Source organism: Microtus pennsylvanicus, chromosome 4 (assembly GCF_037038515.1).
Source record: "Microtus pennsylvanicus isolate mMicPen1 chromosome 4, mMicPen1.hap1, whole genome shotgun sequence".
Taxonomy (NCBI): Eukaryota; Metazoa; Chordata; class Mammalia; order Rodentia; family Cricetidae; genus Microtus; species Microtus pennsylvanicus.
The window spans coordinates 31,646,587-31,664,094 of NC_134582.1; the positions used below are offsets into that span (position 1 = coordinate 31,646,587).

The 17,508-nt window shown below is 42.9% G+C and overlaps 1 protein-coding gene across 6 annotated transcripts in view; it reads right to left on the reverse strand.

Moving 5' to 3' along the window:
• Sncaip (synuclein alpha interacting protein) overlaps positions 1–17,508 on the reverse strand; it is a 143,057-nt gene that overhangs the window by 45,202 nt on the left and 80,347 nt on the right. For all 6 annotated transcript variants that reach the window (XM_075968669.1, XM_075968666.1, XM_075968665.1 and 3 more), the window contains exon 3: positions 13,860–13,932. In XM_075968669.1, coding sequence (XP_075824784.1) covers positions 13,860–13,932 — 73 coding nt within the window. The remainder of the gene's footprint in view (positions 1–13,859; positions 13,933–17,508) is intronic.

A 17,508-nucleotide genomic window follows, 5' to 3' on the forward strand; every position in this document is an offset into this window, starting at 1 on the left:
TATGACAGTTTCTTTCAAGAAACAAATATTCTTAGAAGTAAAGTACTTTAGAAATATTAAATAAATAAAAGCATACGTTATATATATTTAAAGATAAAACAAAAAAGGGACTTTTGGATATAGCGCATGATGTAAACTGTCCCCTAAGTTACAAGGTTTGAGGACACTGGCTTTTTTGTTCATAGCAAAATTCTTTAGCCTGGTCTGCAATGGTTCTTTCATTCACCTTATAATTTACCTTCTTCTCTCAGAATTCATGATTCCCAAAGCCCCGCCTTTCCGTTCTCCTCTGTTAAATCCAATCTTTCTGGAAATGCTATGGCCATCTATCATTGTTCTTGCCTTTGGGCCTTTTCCTACGAATTCCTTGCTGCTGTCCCTGCCAGCGACTCATGTTCATCACACACGAGTCATCCAGTGTTGCTCCACTGAGCCCCTTCTTCTGACTCTCCCAGGAAACAGCTGGGAGAGTTTTTTAAAAAATGCTTTACGTCTCAGCTCCCTGGCAATACTTGAACATGCCTGCAGCAAGTCTGGATGTGCCATACCAACCTCACCTTCTCCTGAGGTCCCTCAAGGATACGGGTTCTTCAAGAAGCTACTTCTGCTTGTGACCAGCTCATTGCCTAGCAAAGATCTTCAAAGGTGACCCAGCCTTGCTGTGAGTGAGTGAAGGGACCAAAAATGCCAAGTATAATAAACAAGTTTTGTTACAATGAGCCCATTTTTTTTTCTAAACTGAGGTGAGCTAAGTTATTCAAGTGGCTTGGACAGTTAGAAGGCATGCCACATAGTGAGGTACTTTTAATGTCCTCTCTTAAGAAATTCTTGTCGGGGTGGTGTGGTGCATGCCTTTAATCTCAGCACTTGGGAGTTAGATAGAGGCAGGTGATCTGAGTTTGATGTCAGTCTAGTCTACTGAGTAAGTTCCAGGACAGCCAGGGCAACACAGAGAAACCCTGTCTCAAAAAATCCAAAAAAAAAAATCTTAATTTAAATTTCCTCATCTGGAAAATAACAAGGTTAGGCAATATTATTGCTAAGATCTGACCCTCCCTAAATATCTCTGATGATGTAGAATGTCTACAAATAACAGGGTTCTTGATTCTGACTCACAATGAAACACTATAATTCTTTTGGATTCATGCATTTTACCGGATCCTCACAAATTTATAATTATGAGGCTGAGACGATTGCTGACACATGATTCTCTGGCTCCTAGGCTTGATAAATTGTTTTCTTTAAGAAGATAATGGAACGTTTGCTGTTGCCATAGTAGACCCAACTTTTAAGACTAAACATCAATGTTGGCTCCTAAAATGCCCATTTATTTTACTTCTAAATATGGAGAGCTGTATCCATATTCCACATTAGAAAATTAGCATGAGACAGTGAGAAGAGAAAGAAAGGATTCTGTCAAGTTAAATGGATTCTACTTTCTGTGAGAAACAAACTGGTCAATTTAAGATGTGGAATTCTCCTCTGCATGCTGTGAATGTGTTTTGTTACTATTGGTTAATGAAGAAAGCTGTTTTGACCAATGGCAGAGCAGAATAAAGCCAGGAGGGAAATTCAAACATAGAGATATATATAGAGTAGGCGGGTCAGGGAGACACCATATAGCTGCCGAAGGAGACAGACACCAGAATCTTACTGGTAGGCCATAGCCTCATGGTGATACACAGATTAATAGAAATGGGTTAATTCAATATGTGAGAGCTAGCTAAAAATATGCCTGAGTCATTGTCCAAGAAGTGTTGCAATTAATATAGTTTCTGTGTGATTATTCAGGTCTGGGCAGTCAGGAAACAGAAGAACAATGCCCATCTACAAATTTAATTTAAGTATATATACAACACACTACATATCCATAGCAGTCTATAAGAAATATACCCTACATGTTCTCCAGAATTCTATCTCTTTTATTTTAACCATTTTTTTTATAAATATAGGGTCTCATATATCCCAGGCTGTCCTTGAACTTGCTATGTAGCCAAGGATAACCTTGTGCTTCTGATCCTCCCACCCTCACTTCTTGAATGCTGAGATGACGAGTCACCAAAAATGTTCAGTTGATGCAGCGTTGGAGACAAAGCCCAAGGCTAGGTGCGTACTAGGCAAGTCTAGTGCTGGCCTCCTCCGTTTCCTTTTATTCTCACTTCACTGGGAGGGCAATTATGAAAGAACGGGCTTGCCAATGCTAGAGTCCTGAGCTTTGTTACCACTGGCCAAGTGACATCTGCAGTGGACCCGTGGAACACAAACACCTTAGGATCTCTAAGGACTGATGACAGATGGCTTCCATCTCCTCGTGACCATGGGAAGAAGGGGACGAGCCTGGATCTGAATGGGAAGTACAGGAGGAGTGACCTTTTGCACTGCCCTACAGGTTAGTCTGTAACCTGATCCAAGGGATGGCTGTTGAGGGAACTCTAGCTTTTGAGAATTGTGTCAGGACCTTATGCTGGGAAGAGTGATGTGTGTAAATGGAACACACACTTCTGGAATGTTCCTCTGGGGGTGCTTGCTCATCCTTTTCACTGATACCCCAAGCCCTTTATTGAGGGTATCCTGAGATCGAAGGGTAAGTATACACATGACTTTATTCTTATAAATACCCCATTCATCGATCTATTCACATGCTGTGAGGAAAATGTCATCGATTTGGGCCTTAAACCTCCTGTCTTTAAAAGGCCACTGACACCAAGCAGCTGTTATTGAACATGTCAGGTTCATGTTTTATTACTCCCAGCCCTGCCCGTAACTATGTAGACTTGCTCAGATAACTAACCAGTCGATCTCTGCCTGTTTCTTTGTTCTGTGAAAACTCACTGAAATATTCAAATCCTATAAACCTGGCTAAAAAGGATACATCTTTACCACAGAGGCATAGTCTGTCATGAAGTCAGACGCAGTATTTGGACAAGTTTAAATCCTGGGGCTTCAAAAGTACAGTTTACACAGACTGGCAATTGGTAGGTCTGAAGAAAATACACGCTTTCAGAGCTATTCTGTCATGCAGAAAGTATGCTAGCCTTCATTGTGACATTTGCAAAACCTTGCGAGTGGATTAAGTTGGTGTTCATTCCAGGCCCATTTCCTAGGTTCCCTCTCGCCCCTCCTCCCTTCCCTCTTTCACTCTGGGATTGTGCAAAGAGACACAGCGAAAGGTCAATGAAAAGACTCATCAAGCTGAGACACATGGGGAGTAGTAGCCCGAAAGCGCTTTCTGGATGTGCAGACACACACTAACCCCTTTTAACTGAAGGTGGCGACGTTTTACAGTGCTGATCTACTGCCAAGGACAAAGCACAGAGTTATGCTGCTCCTTAGGAAGAGAGCAGACAAGAGGCAAGGACAGACAGGGGCAGAAAATGGGTAAGGTTGTGTGTGTGTGTGTGTGTGTGTGTGTGTGTGTGTGTGTGTGTTTGAAAAATACATACTTTCTACTTGCCATCTCCTCGAATGGCAGCTTATTTCATGTTTAAGTGTGGCATGTGTATCTTCATGTAGGAATTAGCTATGTCAGTACACACTTCACAGACATTTGTGTAACAATGTGTACCATGTGTTTCCTGGATCCCACAAAACGGTACCTTCATTGGGATTTTCCTTCACTTAACACTTTTAAAATGGCCAATACATCCACATCAGACTTTCTGTATTTCTGACCACAGGAGAGTTCATGATTTCATCGGAGATTTTTCATAACACGTCTCAAAGATGGATGGGCAGTTTTTATGGATTCTCACTCGAAAACAAATGAGAACTCGGGGAATTTTAAGCATTGTGTGGAAAATCATGCAGCATTCTGATTTCTCAATCAGGAAGAAGGTTGCCTGATTCTAGCTTTCCATAGCACCAGAGGACTACTCTGTCAAAACTAAAACCACTCCCTAAACAGACAATTTACTGTCTCTCTATTTGGGTCACATGTCGGTCATGGAATCCCAGCAACCAGTGGCAAGGACAGATGGAGCCACTTCAGATTCCCTTTAACTAAAATCCCAACATGAGCTCTTCCTGAATTCGGTCACTCCTCGAGGATCAAACTACAAAGTTAAGGGAAGAAAGCTTAGGAAAGAGTTTTAATAATAACTTGTCTAAACGACAGTCTAGCAGATTTTCTCCGTTTTGTTTATAATTGGCAGTGTCAAGCCTAAATTTGGATTTATCTGATCACTGAGACTCCTGGCTAAAGCTGTCAATCTCCTTTGAATATAAGCAAGAGGTGCATGAACAGGACAAAGGATGCATAGCCAGAGTGGTCGGTCACAGAATGAGTGCTAAGGTCTTCTGACCAGACCCATTTATTCAGTAAGCATTTGCTAAGTGTCCTCTGTGCACAAAATTCTCTTTTCCCCGCAGGGGAGACTGAAATAGATACAACCTTGTCTAGACGATAATGCAAGAGCACATACAGACAAAAATATGATGGAAGTCAATGTGCTTTTATGGAAATGAGTCAGCATGAGGGTGTACATGACGGAGAAAACCCGTCTAGGAGGCAATTCTTAAATCCAAGGAGAAACAGCCAAGCACATGTGAATTTAAAGAAGTAAGAGAGAAAGGGCAATTCAGTGACAATCTGGGGAGAATGTAGCACATGTGGAAAGATCTAAAGCAGCAGAGACGCTGACAGAGAGCCACAGGGATGGGCTGGTGAGGAAGACAAGGAAGGCTATTTGGGGCCCATACACAGCCACTTTTGTGAGGGCACTAATTCCGTTCATGGGGGCTCCACCCTCACGACCTAACAGCCTCCCCTGAGGTTCCGCCTATATGTAATATCATCTTGGGGATTTCTAACATGCAAATTTTATAGGAGCACAAATATTCATTCTAACTCACAGGCATGTCCAATTCTTTGATACGCCAGAACTTTTTAAAATGTCACAACCCCCTCACCATGTTTTAAGTCAGTTGATGATTTTGTGTTGACCTGCATTTGTCGCTGCCATTCACTGCACTCAGCCCAGGAGGACACTCCTGGGAGCCCAAAGACATTCTCGGAGCATAGAGGACCCACGATGTAGAGATGGAATGAATGAGGCGTGAGTGAGCAAGAAAATTCCACCTTCAGCAACACAGCAAATTGTCTGGTAAGCCAAGAGCTATTTAATGAGGTACACGCCCAGTGTGTTTGTGTGTGTGTGTGGTGTGTTTGTGTGTGATCCTCTAAAAACCATGTCGAAGTTGATTCAAGAATTCCTCTTGAAATTCAGTGAGACAGTTAATGCAGATACTGTGTAGATTGTTGAAAAGGAAGCTGGAGATTAAGAGTTGCAGGTAGAGAGTATCAGAAACCATCTGAGCAATCAAGGAGACCTAGAGGCAGGAAGGAGAGAGGGTGTTCCTACTGAATATTTAGCTCACTTGACTGCTGATGGTCAAACAGAGAAAGACATGTAAAGGAGAATAAGGGGCTCTCAACGAGTTAGGAAGGAAATCGAGAGGGAGGCAGCAGTGGCCAATAGACTCAAATACTCCCACGAGGCTAAAAAATAAGTGTCAATGGATTTTATGAGATGGAAGTGGTGGTCGTCTCTAGCAGGGCAGCAAATACTGTAGATGCTTAGGGCAAATGGACATAGAGAACTAGAGGTGCGGTTTTTCATAACTCTTTAAAGTCAGTTGATTTCAACGGCTGTTGGCACTGCAGAATGAGTTCAAGGCCAGCTTACACACTTAGTTAGACTTGGTCTCAAAACATAAAGGAAAAGCAGGGCTGGGACTAAAACTCAGTGGTGGACCAAGTACCTAGCAAGTGACACGCTCTCCATTCTCTCCTGAGTACTGCTAACTACTACCCCACACTCGTGCACACAAAAGAATGGGAGAAGAAAGAAAGGCTCTTTAGACAGTTCAGGAGGAGAGCAAAATACAGGGAGCTAGGAAACGATACGGTTGGTTGTGGTAGGTGCTGGTATAACCTAGACCTTCACTGTCTCTTTCAGAAGCTTTTGGTTGTGAAAATCTTAAAAGATAGTTGTTGGCACATGTCTAAATGATAATAATTTTTAAACATAATAATAATAATAAACAAAGCATTATGAAATAAACCCATCTATTTAATGGTATTTACTCTATAAGGATGCTAAAAAATCATTATATATGTGGCTCAGTATATATTTCTACTGGATATTACTGGTCTAGGGAGTCAGTTAAAGGGACCCAAGGGATTCCCTTAGCGGTGAAGGGGAAAGGAAGGGCAGTCCCTGTGAAGGAGCCTAAGACACTGAATGATTGATGTGGCTGGAAAGCCAAAGACAGGGGAGTGGCACTAGCAAAGCTTGCTGGACCAGTAGCAAATCACTCTGTCTTTCATGGCGATAGAAACGGTTCCCGCTGCACAGCTTCATGACCATCTTTGGACACCATTACCTGAATTTTAAGCTTGGAGAGACACAGCAGATAATAAATTTTTGAGGAGATTGTTGTGTTTCATTAAGGACAACAGATTGGATTCTCAGTGACTTAGGTCAAAGTGTCTTAAACTTGAATGTGCATAAATAAATAAACAGCCTGGGACCAAGCTTGGAAACTGTAGGTTCAGAATCTGGGTCTGCATTAAGACTTGAGAGTGCACAGACTCAGGACCTGTGATGCTGCCAATATTGGTGTTGGTTCTGTACCACACTGATGGAGTGAGGCTTGAGAGCCTACACAGGCTCAGGACTGAGTGATGTTGCAAACACTTGGGTTGAGCACAGGGATGAGAGGGTCTAGCTGAGCAGATAGATGCCTTATGGTGTGTGTGGGGGGTCACTATCGACAATCATACCTCTGCAGAAGATCCTTCAACTCTGGGATTCTAGGATTCTAATACCTGAATATGTCCCCCACTCTCTCCCTCTCCCGCCCCTCTCTCTCAGAAGCGGAAGCCCCAGAACTTCATGTACCCCAGGCTGGCTTGAATCTCCACTTTTCAGGTGCTAGCATTCCAAGCTTGCACTACCATGTCCGGTTTATGTGGTGCTGAGGATTGAAGCCAGAACTTCATGCATGCTAGGCAAGCACCCTACCAACTGAATTGTGTTTCCATTTCCACCCAGCCCTCTTTACAGGAGAATCAGAACAGAGGACATACGGAGACAGAGACTGAGATGGGATGACTGAACAACAGAGGAATCCATCATTAAGAAGAGGGTGGTGTGTGACAGAGATGCACTGGAGTTTAAAGGACAACATCTCTCCACAGCCACAGTTTTACACTGGACTGGGGAGGAGTGACAGGGATTGGACCTCCTGAGAAGAAAGCCTCTGCAGGGCCATACTTCTTTAAGAGGCTGTCTGCGAGTGTATGGAGTGCCTGGTCTCTTTGCTTCAGTTTACACCCCCCGCCCCCCACACACACCTCGTCTGTCTGGTGATTTTTCTCTGCATCCTCAGCTTTCTTATCCTTCCTCAATGTTTACTTCCCTGCACTTATTTCTACCAACCACTTTCTCTAAGGAGCAGTGTGAGGGAGAGGAGTTTTTTAGACTCCAATAAAAGTAAGCCAGTAATTTGGAGAGTGGGGGCAGCTCCACTTATACAGGAACATTCTGTGGTCCACTCTCACAGTGTTGGCCTGCACGCGAACTCTGTAGTAATGAAAAACGCATCAGCTGACATTGTTTGTATTACAATTGCAGGCACAAAAAGAGTCTCAGGGAAAAACCTGAAAAGATACAATTGTTTCAGTGGCAAGGTAATTATAGTTTTATTTAAGTTCCCATGTTTTAAAATAACAGATTATAACATCTTTAGAATTATACTATTGTTCAAGAAAGATAAAAAGTCTCACTGTGAAGCCCAAGGTGACTTTGAACTCAAGATCCTCCTACCTCTGCCTCCCGTGTCCCTGAGATTATAAGCATGCAATATCATATTGGGCTAAAACAACTGTTTGAGGCAAAGAACACACTTATCTGCACATGAAATTTCAATGTTGCTGAGATCTTTTAAATATTTTAGATGTATCATATTAAAGTATGAATTTTCCATTTTAAGATTTATTTTTATTATTAAAATTATGTGTATGCTTGTGTGTCTGTGGGGAGGGTATATGCATAAGAGTCAAGTTGCCCACAGAAGCCAGAGGAGGGCATCAAATTCCTTGGCGCTGCAGTCACACACCACTCTGAGTAGTCTAAGGTGGGTGAGTGCTGGGCACGAACTTAGGTCATTTGCAAGAACAGTCCTTGCTCTTAACCACGGAGCCATTGCTCCAGCCCCCAAAGCAATCTTTCTTTCTTTCTTTTTTTGACTGAGAGCTTGGAAAATTTGTTTCCCTATTCTTTTCTTTGGAGTACATTTTATGTTACATCATGGGAAATGGATTAATCTGCATGCTTTTTTTTTTTTTAAAAAAAACTATACTAAAACTGCCCAGCTAACTTTTACTTTCATGTTTGTGGCATTAAACCTTAATACAAATTGAAATCAGGAGGTTTATATATTTAGCAACATTAACTATGTCACAACAATGTCTACGGGACACATTTGATGCCAATTTATTATTTTAGGTGATGGCTAAAATCCTTGTAAATCTTCAAACAGCGTGGAAGCGTTTGTTTTCATAGCTTCAGAGTTTGTCACAAAGTTTGAAGGAACAGGGTCTAAAAATACAGCAAATTGACAATGCTTTGAAATATATACAAATGACTTTTTAAAAGAAACCAAATTTTGGAGAGAATGGTTTCTTTTATTTGGTGTCATACGAGCAACAATTCATATTATTCCAGCATCGAAAGTCTTTCCGAATCTATTCTCAGAGCTATGGGAGGCGTATTTATCACAGCGGCACAACCAAGCTTTCTAACCTGACTGAGTTTCCGTTCCCAGATCCAAAGGAGGATTCGTATTTATTTGCCTTTCTGCCCAAGAAAAGCGGATAGTGAGATTAGCAGATACATGTTTTCAAAGAATCACAGGGCAGTAATAGCATCATGAATTTGAAACAAATGCATCTTTGAATATCTAATTAACTTTAAAAAAACCTCCAAGCCGATGAAACTGGATATTTTATTTGAATACCATATGTTGCATGATGCATTTCTGCCCTCATTTGAAGACAGCCATGAAGTTAACACTCACTGTCTTGGAGATGCAGCTATTGGGCTGGGAATACGTGCAAAGGTTTCACGGATTACTTCCTTTATCAGATGTGAACATTTCACACACAACCTTCCCTTGCTGCTGGTCCTCACCCTACACTACTTGATGCACATGTTCCTGGAATTCAATTACCCCTCAGCTGACTCGTATTCATGGGGGTCTTGGAGACAGAGGATCTGGTTTCAGATCCGCTTTATGGCTCAAGAATTTTGGGCAAATTATGAACTGCGGGCTTGGGTCCTCATCAGTAGAATGGCCACAATAATGGTCCTTCCTCAGAATTATTTGGTGGAGAAGGGAAATGTTTACAGAAGATTTGGCACAATGCCTGGAATGAGGAATCCCTGAAGTCTCAGGGGGCACCTTGCACGACTTCAGTACACCATGAACAGAATATGTTCTCTGGCTTCCCATTCCTCAGTAATTTGTCTCCCTCCTACCTCATGGGTATCTCCAAAATTCCTCCACCCTTTCTTCTTTGCAAAATCTTCCTTCTCTCTCTCTCTCTCTCTCTCTCTCTCTCTCTCTCTCTCTCTCTCTCTCTCACACACACACACACACACACACACACACACACACAAACCTGAAGCCTAGTAATGATCAATGCCAATATTATCCTTATTAGGAGAAGATACTTAAGTCCTTTAGCTAAGAGAAGGGTACTCCAGGGGGACTCCCAGGCTGTGATGAGCTGGTGGAAGGTGCTAGAACTCAACTCAGAGCCTCTGACAACACCATGAGAGTTGCCTCTCTCACAGCACACAATGCAATCTGACCCAGGTACAGGGATGAAGCGAGGTGAGCCTTGGGCTATATGTCCATCGACTGTTTTAAAGGCTACATCCAAGGTGAGCTCTGTACCTGTCATCACAGAACACAGGCCGAAAGGACAGACCCCATGTGCAGGAAAGGTACATGTTAAGCCACGTATAGCACGTTAAACTGTTGCACAGGACTGAGCAGACAACGGCGAGACTTCAGATTTAGCCGTGGGTGCCGCATTCCGAGAGGGCTGCTGGGAAGGTGTTTTCATCCTGAGTAGAACAATATGGGTGCCCAGGAGGCACTCGGCAGCATGGAGGAAAATGTAAACCCTGGCGGGGGGGACACAGGACAGCCCTTTCCACATATCAAACTGTTCCCCTTTCCAGGAGGGATGTGTTCTGCTTCTCTAAGGTTCCAGGAGAGGAGCAGGTGAAATTCAAGGGACACCAGGTTTGACAGAATAACAAAATTCATCTCATCAGAATTTGTACTCTGTTAATAAAGGGATGAATAGGACGGCTGCCTCTGTGGAACAAAAAAAAAATCATTCTTGAAAAAAAGTCTGATTGGCTTTAGATTGCCTAAATTTGTTTTAACCTTAAAATTTTGTGCCTGTAAATAATTAAAACGTTTTCATTACAAGCAAATTTATATCACACTTGTGAGACTAAAACAATGCCCCAGTTAGCTTCACCTGCCCTGGCCTGACCTTGGAGTATATGTCCTCAGCTGTGACCAAAAGAACACCACCGGTGCACACTCGCTATGTTCTCTTTTAAGGGCCCTGGCCACCTCCCATCCCTCTCCCTTTCTCTCTCTGTCTCCCTCTGTCCATCCATCCATCTGCCTGCCCGTGTGAGTGTGTGTGCTTGTCTCCCTCCCTACCTCTCCTCTCTTCTGTTCCCCAGAGGCCGGTCTCGCCTCTCCCCTCCCCACTCTTCCCATTCACTCTCTCCCTCTAATGCCCCCTCCCCACCTGAGCTCTGTCGCATGGAGTCTTTCCACGGGGTACGGTTCTATATGCTGAACATCCCTGACCTGGAAATCTAATAAGATGGTTCCAAAATCTAAACCATGTAGGGGGCTGGTATGATGTAGAATGAGTTTTAGATTTTAGAGCATTTCAAGTTTGGGACATTTGGATGAAAGCGTGCACAGCCTGTTAACATTTTTAAGATGGGCAGTCTCATGAGATTATATACTTCCCATCACTAGAGTGATGAGCTACAGGCTATCTGAAAAACAAACAAACAACAAACACACAAAACACCTAAAATATAGAGAACTCCTAACTCTGAAAGACTTCTGGCTGCAGACGATTGGAGTAAGTCACTTTCAGTCTGTGATAGGATTTCATAAAAGCTGGACCCTGCTGGCAGTGCTGTCTGCCACACATAGGAAACCGAGCTCGCTTTGGCGTCTGGCCACATCCTCTGCCCACCCCCTCTCCTGCTGTTCTTTAGTTCGATCACTATTCAGCAGCCACACTGGCTCTCTTTACTTCGTCATAATTGCTAAGTTTGCTCCTGGATCAAGGAAGTGGGCATTGCTCATTCTTTGGTTTTCAGTCCCCTTTGCTGGCTTTCACGTGGCTGGGTCATGCTAAGATTCTGTGAGGCTTATTCTCAATCGTCAAGGTGATGCGATTTAGAATAATCTGGAAAGATCTCTGGGCATGTGTGTGAGGGAGTTTCCAAGATAGGTTAATTGAAGTGGGGCGACTCATTGTAAATGTGGGAGGCACCATTCCACGGGCGGAGGTCCTGGGATGAATGGGAATGGGAATGGGAACGAACGCTGTACGCCCACAGACAGCCCTCTCTTCTTCCTGACGACAGATGCCACGTGATCAGCTGCCTCACGCTCAGAGGCAATGGCTTCCCTGTCGTCCGGACTGTATACTTAGACTGAGAACTGAGGTTCCCCACACCCCCAAAGTTGCTTTTGTCAAGGCGATAAGAAAAGTAATTGACACACTCCCTGCCATCCTGAACACTTCCTCCTCAAGGGCCATAAGTTGTTCTACCACAGTGGTTCTCTTCCTAACGCTGTGACCCTTTAAAAATTCCTCATGTTTAAGGTAGGTGACTCCAACCTTTAAATTATTTTGTTGCTACTTCCTGTCATTTAGCTAAAGTTAGGAGTCGTGATGTAAACATTTGTGGAGATAGAGATTTGCCAAGGGGTCGCGACCCACACGTTGAGAGACTATCATGTGGGCTCAGGCTGCCATATTGTCTGCAAGGCTCTGCCTACTTAGATGCTTGCATGTCCTCTGACTGTCACCTATCTGGGTGCGAGCTCACTGAGCACAGGAGGATCTTGTGTCTTGGTGTTTTGTTTTGTTTTTTTCTCTATGCTTGGATCAGAGAATTCTCAACACACAGTTGTTGAGTGACAAATGCAAGAATGAATGTGAATATTTGTTAAAGGACTTCGTAAAACAGCAAGAGATGGGAACACTCAACAGTCTTCCCAAGTCTTTGGACTCTAACTTGAACTCCAGTCTTTGGACTCCGAGGCTTGTCTCTTGATTCTTGCAGTGTGTAGTTTGTGCCACTGAGCACAATCCTTTTCAAGTGATTTTTTTGAGGAAAAAAAAATGTTGCTTTAAGGAGATAAATCCTTCAAAGGCTTAGAGCCAAAAATCTCCTGTCCATCTCAGCAAACACGTGTGTCTTTTTAAAAACAACATCTTTATGCATTCTTTGAAAATGTTATGTATTTATACAACTTATTTCCATCATGTCCCTATACCGCTGCCTCCTTCCAAACTCCCAAGATATGGTTTACACCATTTCCCTCCCAACTTTATGTCCTGTCTCCCCCCCTCCTTTTTTTTTTTTAACAGTTTAGAGCAAATGAAAACTTTCATTTAAATTTAAGGCTAACTTCTGGCATGTTTCTGATTCATATTTATATATTACCAACACACATCCACATGTTCATATTTGAGTGTATATACAGGGAGAGAGAGAAGAGAGAGAGAAGAGAGAGACAAAGAGAGAGAGAGAGAGAAATAAACAAACCTGAAAACACATTATTTTTGCTGTTTCTTCTATGGAAAATGTGAAAGCAAAGCAAACAGTCCAGGGAGGAAAGCTAATTAGTTCTTCAAATCCTTTCAGTCAGAAATTCAGAATTCTAGTAGCTGTACAGGAAAGATACCTCTATTTATTTTTAAACATCATGTGCATAATTTAAGGATTATCTTAAGTCTCGTGCCAAGTGTGTTTCTCCAGCCTGGTGTTACTACGAGGAGAGGTTCAGTTTGGCTAGGTTAGTGGTAATTATCTAGAGCAAAGGAACAAACACCATTTCATAGTTCAATATCATTCCCATCAATATCCTTTCTATTTTCCTTTTTGCCCATCTCAGAGAGAAAAGCAGAGGGATTTCATTTGATTTACAGGGGGGGAAAAACAACCCTCAATGTACTTTTTTTTTCAGGCGGGGGATGGGGCAAGGAGACAAGGCCAGCCAGCTGGTTTCCATCTAGCCGCCATAATTCTCTGTTTAGTTTACACTATTAAACTCCAGTGCCTTGCTTTCATCTTAACTGTTATAGTATGCCTTATTGCAGATTCTAGCATGTCGCATCCTGATAGGGTTTCAGACTTTGGCAAAGCCTCATCCCTCACGTTGGTCCTTGCCATATGGGCAGTAAATGCATCCAGCATTTTTTCACTGGCGCCGGCATCATTATGTTTTTGCCACCATGGCTTTCTTGGGTTTTCTGCAGATCTCTGTGGAGCCTATGGTTTGAAGGTTATCAAGAGGACCTATGTCGATGTATACACAGCCGGGTCCTAGTTACAACCTCGTAGTCCTGTAGATGACCTCAACAGATACATCTGTTTGTTGAAGGTGGCAGGGAGGTGGCGGGAGCAGAGAAACCACAAGGGAAAAGAGCAGAATGCAAAAGCAACCAAGGCCAGGCAACCCGGAGCGCTACCACTGGTGGGTGAGGAGGGGCGAGGAGTCCGACTTACCTGATCTGTCCTCATTTTGGGAATCACATCTTCTGCACAGTTCTGGGATGGTCTTGAGAGATGTGACTGAGTACTGAATGGGAAGACAGAGGGAGAAGGGTGTGAGATAGTAATTTAAAATAAAGGCATTCCCTTAAACCACCCAGAAAAAAAAAAGATGAACACAAGGACTGAGGCTTAAGTACAACAGACACATTCAAGAGGTGGACCTCGTGGTGATCTGAGAGCATCCTAAGATCGACCAGCGAGCACCTCAGTAAACACAGGTTAAAGAGGAGCCTGGCGGCTCTTATTTAATGGACAAAGTAAGACACATCTGCAAGCTTTTCTGTGTCTCATCATTTGAAACTGAAATATAGCCAGAATTACTGAACCTTGAATATTTCCAGAAGATACTATTTGTTTCGTCAACCCAAAGAGCTAGCTAGCTACCAGTGTAAAAAGCCTAGTGGAGGAGGATTCGGCTTCCTCAGCATCCAGACTGAAGGAGACATGTCTATGCTGGTGTGGACCACACTACATAAAATCCCAAAGCTGGGCCTGGAGAGATGGCTCAGTGGTTCAGAACACTTACTCCTCTTGCAGAGAAGATTGATGTACTTCCCAGCACCCTCATGATGGGCCATAACTATCTGTAGCTTCCATTCCAGGGGATCCAATTCCCTCTTTTGGCCTCTGCAGCTACCAGGCACTGTCATTCAGTGCACAAACATACCTAACACTCTTACGCATACAATAAACACATCTTTTTGTTTTAGGCTCCAACAGTTACCATGTGCTGTGGATTTTACTGTGTGTATTGTCTCCATGGCTAATACGGAGGTCTGGTCATTAAAAGCAAGGGGAACATAGGTCTCTTTGAAAGCTCTTCTCGTCCATAGATTAGTTTGGAAGGAAAGACAGCATCTTTTAGTCTCTGTCACAGCATCAAGTTCAGGGCTGGCTATCAAGATAACAAATTGTGACACTGGAGGCACAAAAACACATGTAAAATCAATAACTATGATTTATGGGGTCTACATTTGATAGCCATCAATTTGTCTTGAGAGAAGGATGTGTTCAAACAAAATAAATAGAATGAATAGAAGAGAATGAGGCCTTTAATCAAAGACTATCTTCAGTCATACTCATACTCCAATCCATAACACACAATTTTCTCAGAATGTTTTGCTCTGTATCTCTAAGAACAGGCACATATCATGAATTACTTCTCCATTGCAAAATCTGAGGCAACTGAGAAAAAAAAATAATTTAATCTAAAAGAAAAATGACCAGAGGAAACCCATTAGTATTATTCTAGCCTCACAAGCGAGGACTGTATAATTAGAATGCATTTCTCAATGCAAAGGTACGCTAGTGGGTGTGATGTTGATCGATAGACAGATATTCCCACAGAATATCAGCAAAGCAAGGCAGAAGGAGCAGGCGCTTGCCGCTACTGTCAGCTTGCACATCACAAACAAATTAAATTCCCAGTATTTCCAAATGAAAAATGAAATCTCAGAAGACTAATTAGAGAAATTATTCTTACCTGTCTGATGCAATAGCATCCTGTTTATATTGGCCATTCATCAGAGACTACAGGTGTCTCAGCACACACTCTACACACAGGTGGAGGGAGGGGAAGGCTGTGTGAACCGGAGTTGAGCCTCTAGACAATTTTTCCTTCTACATTATGCTTTGTGTGTTGTGTCTTGGGGGATGGGGTGGTCAGGGATAATTTAGACAGAGAAGCTTCGTCTTGGTAGTAACAAGGTACCTCATGTTCCTGATCAAGTAGAAGCTCTCTAAGGAATCTGGTAGCTTTTGAGACCAGCTGGTGCAGGTTAAATAATTACACAGTCTATAATTCAATTAAAATTAGGCCTTTGTTTTGGTTGCTGTGCCCCATGAAACTCCCTTTGGCAACGGCTCACCATCTCTCCTGCTCCCCACTGCCATCTCTCACTCTCTCTCTTTCTTCTCTACCTTCCTTCTCCTTACTCCCTCCCTTTTTGGGTTTCCCCTCAAGACAATATTTTAGAAAAGAGGAAAATTGATTGATTATGTATAAATAAGGGCAATGATACAGCAAGGATTTCTCAGTGGGCTTAAATGATATACACCCGATGAAAACAGCCCAACTGCTGTCTGCATCCCAGGCATGCGCACTGGCACCTGAAAGCCAGATTCCCTATTCTCCAGATCTCAGCTGTGTTAGCTGCAGGTCCAGCTCTACCTGGTTGACTGCAAAGGCTTGCAGGAGGCAGTGAGGTTAAGTTTGCTGAGGTTCGAACTCTGAACAGTACAGGGTGCTTGGCTGGTGTGTTGACAGCGTTATCACAGTAAAATCTGGACGCGGGGGCACACACCTGTAATCCTGGCACTCGAGTGGGTGGAGCCAAGCAATCTCTGAGTTCAAGGCCAGCCCGACTCTAATGCAGCAAGTTCCAAGCCAGTCAGCCTGACTCAGAACAAAACAACAGAACACCAAACAAACCAAGCAACTGACCAACAATCAAAACCAACACTCCACCCCCTCAAAAAAACAAAACAGAGCTGGGAAGAGGGAGACATACAGGCTGTAGCTTTGCCCATAGCAAAAAAGAATGCTTTCTTTTGTGAAGACATGTATTTGAATTCTTCACATCACAACCAGTAAGAAATAATGACCCTAAAGAAAACAGTGATGTGCTACTCCTGGGACTAGAAATTAAAAAACACAGCAAACTAAGAAAAAAAAAGTGCCAGCTAGAAAATTACAGTTTGGGGGACTTTTTAGGATGCATGGAAGGTCACACAGTCTATGCATTTAACAAATCTACCGTTCTTTATAAAGGCATAATAAAAGAGTAATTTGAGGGCTTATTTCTGTAAATAGTAACCCTACACGGGAAGATCTAATACAACAGAGTGATCTAAAGATGCTTACATTGTGGTGGGAAGAAATGCACAGGAAGTATGTTTCACAAAAGCAACACGGAAATGTATTTTCATACTTGCAAATCTGAGGATGAGCCCATGACCCAGTGACCCGGGATGTCTCTCATACAAGAGTGCATTGTGCTACCATCTGGAATGGGAGGCTTCCCAATTCACAGGACAGATGGTCTTTTATAAGGAGCTGTCAGATGGCTAACCTACTTCACTCATAGGACAATCACTAGTAGTAACTCCTGTCACATGGACTGACCAAACCAAGACTAATACATCCTTCTTCTACTTATCCTCCAACCTAAATTGTGTAGCCTGTTCTCTTGATTCTGTTATCCGTTGGTGATATGAGAGAGGGCTTTCAGTTACTTGAGAGGTATTGTTTTTCCTTTTTACTATTTTTTCCTAACATCTTCCTTTTCTTGAATCCTTCCAGAGGTTACTGGCTGCAGAAATAGCCTCTTTGATCAAACTTTTACTACGGCTTTATGTTTCAAGAGCTCCTGGTGAGGTTGACCAGTTCCCTCAGCTGTTTCAATGCCTCTATAGAGCTGAAGTCTATTTGCCTGTTTCTTTTAATTTTCAGGACCTCCTTGTCTGCAGTGATTTCCTCCAACCACGAAGTGCCACTATTTTTTAAGGTCAGCATGCTCTCTGCCTTCTGCGCAAAGCCCCAGGGCGGTTCTTAGCAGTCTTTCTCTTTTATGCCCTCAGTAAATGTCTGCAGTGTCTTAGG